This window comes from Trachymyrmex septentrionalis, unplaced genomic scaffold, assembly GCF_001594115.1.
Source record: "Trachymyrmex septentrionalis isolate Tsep2-gDNA-1 unplaced genomic scaffold, Tsep1.0 scaffold72, whole genome shotgun sequence".
Taxonomy (NCBI): Eukaryota; Metazoa; Arthropoda; class Insecta; order Hymenoptera; family Formicidae; genus Trachymyrmex; species Trachymyrmex septentrionalis.
The window spans coordinates 1,786,857-1,795,231 of record NW_017305905.1 but is presented as its reverse complement, the minus strand read 5'-3'; the positions used below and the strand labels follow the sequence as shown (position 1 = coordinate 1,795,231).

Genomic DNA, 8,375 nt, shown 5'->3' with positions numbered 1-8,375 from the left:
CTGTTATAAAATGTTGATAAGCGTCACTCAGATGCGTATCAACACTTTACAGTCTCCGAAATCTTACCCATATTGATCTTATTATATCAGTTGCTTTGCTTTTTAGCTCCAAAGCTCAAATTGGCCTTGTTTAAACCAAAACATACAAATACACACTATTAATTATATATTTACTATTGTATTATCATAAAAAAAAATTAATTTTAATTATTTTAAAAAATTATTAATTTTTAATTATTAATTTTATCATTTAAATTTATTTCGTGTACTAGAGGTAATGAATTACCTGTTCATCATTTAACGGTTCTTGAATTCTAATTATTTGACATAAGACAGTTTTTGTATAAGATGAATCTAAAATTGGATAAAATTTTGATATGCCACAAACATCACATTTTTTGGGCAATGTATACATTTCTTGTCGCTGTTTGACTAACTTTTGCAAGTGGCATTTGGAACAGGCAAATACTATCCATTGTGCAAGATATTTTACTCTGCTAACTCTTATTACACAACCTCTGGTGGATATCAATTTCTCTGTAACCATTTTTATAAAGTAACATTTATTATTCAGTTTAGCAAGAAAAAGTACACAAACAAAAATTATTACATATACTTTCTAATAAAAATCTATATTTATATATAACAAATATATGTAATAGTTTGTCTGTATACGCGTGCGCGTGCTGTATATACTATTTGTATGTACATGCATGTGTATGTATGTATACACGCACGTACGCACATGCACGCACGCACGCACATATATACAGGGTGTCCCGTAAGTTTTGACCAATCGCATTTGTGTAGATAGAGCGCATTAAACTAAATCGAAAAGTCCTGTACCATTTTGCAATTTTCACAATAGTTAACGAGATATTAATTACTAAATATTGCGAAAATTGGTTTTCAATAATTTTTCACTCAAATAACAACTTTACAGAAAAACTGCAAAAAACAAAAATTATTTATTTTCTTCTCATAGAACTCTAAGAATTTTTTCAGAATGTTTTATCAACTTTTTAATACTGCATTATCTTATTTTTGCCACCATGAGAAAATATATTAAAAAATTTTAAAAAAATTCTGAAAAAATTCTTGGAACCTTATAAGAAGAATATAAACAATTTTTATCTCTTGCCGTTTTTCTGTGAAGTTGATAATATTTGAGTAAAAAATTATTGTAAACCAATATTTAGCGACTTTTAGTAATTAATATCTCATTAACCATTGCGAAAAATGCAAATGGAGGACTTTTCAACTTAATTGTAAGTTTAGTCCGCTCTATCTATACAAAACCGATTGACCAAAACTTACATCTTGTATACTTATATACATATATATACATATAAAAATACTTACCATAACAGTTTAATTTGAGATCTCTCAAGCATATAATTGGTTTATAATTTAATATACCTATTTTAACTGTTGGTAAATTGCTAATAGAATTCAGAACATGTTGCAAATTTTTGTCCGGTACTGTCTCAAAAATTTTCTAAAATCGTAATATAAAAAATTTGTAATAGGAACAATTAAAACAAAACAGAAAATAATCTACGATTATGTTATCCCTATTAAACAAGAGTCCCTCCAGGGCTCCAGGACATTTATTTTAAATTAATATAGAAATGTTATTCACCGAACATTAAACAAGAATGATATGACACCCGAGGAATACCCGGGTGAGAATTCAAACGCAGCCCAATTAAGTTTGTATTTGTAAAAATTTCTATATTAATTTGTTACTATATATTCCCACTTTTATTGCTAAAATCATTTAGGAAATTTTGTTTAAAAAAAAAAAAGAAGAGGAAATTGCTTGAAATTAAACTAGCTTCACTCGCAATATTAAAAACAAAGTGCAACAAAAAAATATGAGAAATTATTTTATTGCTCTCTAACAATAATTTAGCACAAATATATTTTAGAAATATATTATTTAAGAAATATTATACCACTTATTGAGTATTGTTGCGTCTAATAGCTGCATAAGTATACCCAATAAAATATTTGCTTAAAACACTTTTGCGTTAAAAATTTTTTAAATATAAAATTTTAAATTAATGTTTTAGATATATGTTTAAGCTACAATACATCACTCATTATTAAAAGTAAAAAAGATAAGAACATTATAATATTAAGTGATAAAGCAATTTCCAAAATTCCTTTGATTTAATGCAAAGAAATTGTTGCACTTATATTATTATATTAAAACTAAATATATTAAAGAACTGGAAAGGATACGGGCAGTAGGAGTCAAGCGCAGAAGACGTCGCGCAAATAATCTATGAAGTGTAAAACTTCGTCAGTCATTGCTGGCATTAAAATTCTTAAGGTAGGGGAGCTCATCATGACAGGATAATTTTTATTCACAGTTTATTTATGTTAGTTTGTGTTTCTCTGAAAAGGGCTCAAAAATGAGCCGAAACATGTAAGCGCGTTATAGTGAATAAAGAAGTTCCACACTTCATAGATATATTATTTGCGCAACGTCTTCTGCACTTGATTCCTACTGCCTATATCCTTTTCAGTTCTTTGATTTAAAGCCTTAGTTTAATTTGTTATACGGACTAAATATATTATTAAAACCCTATAGTTACTTTCGAAATATTACAAAAAATTTGTTGTTTTATTTAAAATGTTAAGAATAAATAACATTTCTTGTCATCTTGAATCTTAAAAGCAATAAATTACATTTTTTGTAATTTAAAAAGTATTATACAAGGGAGGTAGACTGAGGCTGTGGTCAAAGTCTAGAAATGCTTTGAAGCATTTGATGGACCAATTAGAAGAAAGAATTTTACAAACTGATTTAAATTAAAAAACGCTTCAAAGCGTTTGCAACATCGCGTTGACCGTACCCTTTGGTACGGGGTGCGATTACATGGAGCACAGTACGCGGTACAGTAATTAATAGTAACTAACTAGGCAACTAGAAAACCGCGTATAGAACTAGAATAGTGATTGCCAAAAATGAAATTGACAAGCAATTTAATAATATTGATGCTCACTAGACGTCTCTATAATAATCTTTAAGTATCTTAAAATTTGTAAATAATACGAAAAATATTACCTCGATCACGGATCAAGCCTGGATGTATACATGACATATGTATGACATATTCCGTGCGAGCGTCCTAGCCATTAGACTACCGAGGTCTTAGTAATATTCTTCACAATACATAATCGAAATGTGTATATAGGAAACACATTTTAAAGTTGCATGTCAAAATGTTTTTGTTTTGGAAAACCATTAAAAAAATGTCTATTTTTTATTTTAAATGAAAATCTAAAAACCATTTTGTATTTTCAAATGGAAAGACAACAATTATTTTATATCTTCTATTTCAAATAAATTTAAACAGCCATTTTGCCCCCCCCCCCATCTCTGTCCACTTACAATTAATTTAAAATAATATGTAATAATAAAAAAATAGTACCTGATGAATACTAAGTTTAATACAATTTAATGTGTTTGTTGGATCCTCATATATCTCATCTTTAAAATTTGGCCACTCCTTCATAAATTCAGCATCATTGTACAATTCACATATATCGACATCGAAAGACATTCCTGCTTCAAAATTTGCCATTGTGCATAATGAAGATAATTCTTTGTGCCTTTCTATAAAACCTTCCATAGCTTTAATTTGCTTTGCAATAATACAGTCGGGTTTATATTCTGTACAAAAATAATTTATTAATACATACAATATATATATTAGAGCCCAGGCACAATAAAAAGCATAGGCAATAGAAACAAGAAATAATATACAGGCAATAGATTTCAATCTATCAGAAATCATCAATACGTAGCAATTTTTGTCTGTGTTATTTTCTGTGTTATTTCTAATGCTTTTTATCTAAGCCCTTAAACATGTGATGTGTGCAACACGCACGCACGGACGCATGCTCGCACGCACGCACACACACGCGATATTTACCTTTATCAGAAAAAAACAATCTCCATCCATAATATGGAATATCTGCATTTCTGCCAATGTCTAAATTATCTGAATTATAATTTGTTTCACTTCGATCTAAAATAAAAATAAATAATTTAACCATTTAAAAAAAATATATATTATACACTTCTTATTTCTTCATAACACAATAACAGGCTCAAGAAATACATCAAATAATGTAAAATAAAGCCAAATGTGAGTCACTACAAGATCTTCGTATATTTAAAAATAAATATATTGAACGCTGCATTCCAAAATTAACTATCAGTATTGAAAAACTATAGTGCACGTAAAACGTAAATTACAGATTTTCAGTACTAGCAATAAATTTTGGAATGTAGTCTCAGTTGTTTGTTTCATTACAAGGATAAATAGTGGTGTTCTCAGCGATCTAATTAGACGTAAGATTTTGTGCAAATTAAAAATTTGGATTCATTTTTGGGTTTTATATCTTTTTGATACTAATTTTAATAAGTATATAAAAATTTAATTTTTAAAAAAGATTTTTCAGTGTTTCATCATTTTTTAGTGATAACATTGGTATAATTTAACATTATGGAGAGATATACAATAGAATGTAGTCCAATTTAATCAATACAGTCAATTTTTGTAATTTTCTAATTAATTATATGTTTTATATTGTATTTGAATTTAGACTGTTTTCTTTATTTTTATTTTTCTTTATTTGTATTTTATTCTATCTAATTGTGTTAAATTTTTAATGTGTTTGACTCTTACTTTGCCCTTTATTTATTGTTATTTAACAGTCAATTTTCTCCAAAATTATTAATAATGAAAATGTTTTAAATAAAAATGGAACGGTTTCAAAGGGATATTTTGTTCATAATTACTTTTCTTGTAAGTGGAGGCGACAAAAAGATATGAAAATAACGATCACTTTTTTAAATGGAATTATAATTTTTTACATAGTATGAATTTTCTAATTTTTCTACATATGAAGATACTAAGATAGAGATATAAAAAAAACCAATAGTTTACGAAACATTTTATACTTCATTGTGACATGTGTTCATATAAAATATTAAATATCATCGTAAACTTAATTTTTTTATTACCGTACCTTGATACTTTTATGAACAAACTAATGAGATGAGTCAATTGATATAAAGAAAACACATAGCTGCTTAAAAAAAATGTAGACAAAATGGGGACTTTTTTAAATAAGCAGCTGTGTGTTTTTTCTTTATATCAATCAATTCATGTCGTTATTCTGTTCATAAAAATATTAAAATACAATAATAAAACAATTTAAAATTTACGAGATATTTAACATTTTATGTCAAAATATGCCAAGATAAGGATATAAAACGTTTCTTAAATTATTATTAGTTTTTTCATATTTCTACTTTAACACTTTAATATGTAAAATAATTGAGGAAATCTATAAAGTAATGTAAAGCCACTGAGAGCCGACACAATTGTACGTGTGTAGTCAAAAATAATATACATGTTAATCACCAATTACAAATATTTTGACCATAGGATTAGGTCATCTTCGGTGTAACAATTATTCATCAGAATTATAATTGTAACACAATATGGCAAATATTGTCATTGAATCATCGCTGTTGTCCAAAATTAAGAACTTTATTATTGTCTATTGTACTTAACTGGATACTCAAACAAGAATTCAGTCATTTAAATTGTACTTTACAGTCTTGTCATGACTTTAGTCATTTAAATTGTCATTTAAAATGTACAGCATAACGATAATCCGTTATAATATGATATAATTATAACAATTTTTGAGAGCATGTGAAAATCACGCTAAGGTTTGTAATTGGCGATTGACATATACATTATTTTTAACTACACACATACAATTGTGTCGGCTCTCAGTGGCTGTACATTCCTTTATAGATTTAATCTTTGGAGCCAATTTTAATTTTAATTGTAATTGTAATTAGAGGAATTATACTACATAAGTAAAAAAATCATATAATTCCATTTTAAAAAATAGAAATGACCTTCATATTTTTTTGACGCCTCCACCTAAAAAAAACAACATAACTAAAATACATTTCTCTCAAAACCATTCCACTTTCATCTAAAATATTTTTTCGAATCATTAATAATTTTAGAGAAAATTGACTGCATTTATTAAAAATTGACTATATTAATTAAAAACCCTGTACATCAGACATACTGTATGTCAGACATAATTCACGAAATACTCAAGATTAAAAAAATTCCTTCAGAAAGAGATGTTCATTTTGTTATTGGTCAAACAGAAAAACTAAATATACTGTGCCTTATGTGGCAAATCAGTATTGAGAAATATCATACACATTATATAAGCTATGTCATATAATATATTTTTTTATTTTAGAATCTTTATAATTATTTTGGTTAAAATAAGAGGAATTTAATAATTAAGTATGTTATAAAAATGATTGTATTTCTTTCACAAAAAACTTGATCTCTTTTTCACTTATAAAAATCTTTGTTTCCATATGTTCAAGTAATTCAACTTCATGAAGCCCCAACTATATAATTATATTTTTACCCTAAAGTATAATAAGAACCTAAAGAATTATGAGTAGTAAAAATTTTTTTCATTTATTTACATAAAAATTATAAATTCTTAACCAATATCACGTTTTTTAAAACTTACATATATCTAAATTTATAAAAAATAAGTAAAATAGAATCTTCTATTATGGTAAAAATTTGTTGTCAAAGTATAAAAGAATTTCACAAATGTACAAAACTAAAATATAATAAAGCAAAAAAATCTGCTATAGTCCCAAAATGCAGACTTTGGATCAAAAATTTCGTATTATCGATGAAAGGTATCTATACATTTGTTACATACATTGTTCACATTCTGGGAAGTTAATATAACTATGGTATATATTTAGAAGACGTATCTCACCTTCAATAAAATTATGCTCATTCAACACATTTTTGCATGAAACGAAAGAATTTGGCAGTCAAATGTTGTGGTTAGTCCCGCAAAGTAAGATATTAATTGTAAAAAGTTGATTGTACAATGAGTCTGTAATCGGTAGTCCTAAGTCTCATCGGTGAATCGGTGAAGTTGGCCAACAGCCAACTTGTACAACTAATGCCAAATTTCTTCGTGTCTAGATAACTTCATCCAAAAGATATCTCCCAGATTACAATGGAGATATCTCTTAGATAAGGTTATCCGCAACTTATCTGAAAGTGAAGAAATTGGGCACTAGACTATTTTCTTAAGATTGACCAAATTCGACTTTATTCCTTCCCATTAATCGAGCTAAATGATTCGCTATACACGCTATACGCTAACAACTAGTAGACGCGAAAAATTAGTCACTTATTTAAGTTAAAACTGGTTAAAGGTACGATCAATGCGATGTTACAAACGCTTTGAAGCGTTTTTTATTTGGTCATTTTGTAAAATTCTTTCTTCTAATTAGTCCATCAAACGCTTCAAAGCATTTGTAGTGAGACTTGGACCACAGCTCAAGACTCCCTACTACCGACTTATTGTAAAATCAGGATAAAGTTAAGTATTGTTAGGTTAGGAAATCTGCCACATCGACGAACATAGAGAATTACACAAATTGTGTTTTATAAACACAAATTATGTTTTAAAAACTCAAATTCTCTACTGTAAAAAATTAGAAAAATTAGAAAAATTAGAATTTATAGAAAAATTAGAATTATAGAAAATGTTTCTAAAATAAAAAATTTGTATTTTTAAAGCAGAAAATGTGTTTTTAAAGCAAAGCATTTTTATGTAACTCCCTATGCCACCGATATGACAGATTTCCTAATCTAACAATTAACTTAAACAATTAAAGAAAAAAACTTTAACAATTAATCTTGCTTCGAGGAACTGAACACAACATTTTAGTGCCAGAATCAGTTTTACGAAAAACATGTCGAATAAGCATAATTTTATTAATATTAAAGATGAAGAGCGTCTTCTAGACAATTATCCATAAAAAATAAGGTAAATTAATATAGAAAATCTCAATACTTACTTAGTTCAGTAGATTTCTCGATAGTTTGCTTTTTTATCCGTCTCCTTTTTAAAAAATTTGATTTGTCACCCATAATAATCTATAATACGTACATATATGTGGTAATTATTCAGGATACCTTTCTCATGCTTAGAACATACATAAATAGAAGGAGAATAAAGCGTTGAACCTAATGCAAAAGTCTGTGCGAGAGAGAAAGATAGCGGACAAATATTGGTAAAGCGCATGCGTCTTTTCCTCATTCCTGCTGTCTATCATCACCCCGTAGTTGAATCCCCGCTTCTGACTCCACACGCGGTACTTGACCAAGGAACGCCGGAACCGACACCGGCGCGCATTGAGAATATTTATCTCTTACTACCTTTTTCTCTCGCACAGATTTTTGCATCAGCGCGGCGAATACCGACGAGAT

The 8,375-nt window shown here is 27.8% G+C and overlaps 1 protein-coding gene across 1 annotated transcript in view; it reads right to left on the bottom strand.

The window, feature by feature from the left end:
* Positions 1-8,086, bottom strand: part of LOC108753831 (DNA helicase MCM8-like) — a gene marked incomplete at its 3' end in the record, with an annotated part of 19,144 nt that extends 11,058 nt beyond the window's left edge. Inside the window, exons 1-5 of the mRNA XM_018495753.1 lie at positions 7,964-8,086; positions 3,948-4,043; positions 3,444-3,685; positions 1,363-1,498; positions 287-537 (exon numbers count right to left, since the gene is read on the bottom strand). Of these exons, the coding sequence (XP_018351255.1) occupies positions 287-537; positions 1,363-1,498; positions 3,444-3,685; positions 3,948-4,043; positions 7,964-8,036 (798 nt within the window). The remainder of the gene's footprint in view (positions 1-286; positions 538-1,362; positions 1,499-3,443; positions 3,686-3,947; positions 4,044-7,963) is intronic.
* Between the last annotated feature and the right edge of the window lie 289 nt (positions 8,087-8,375).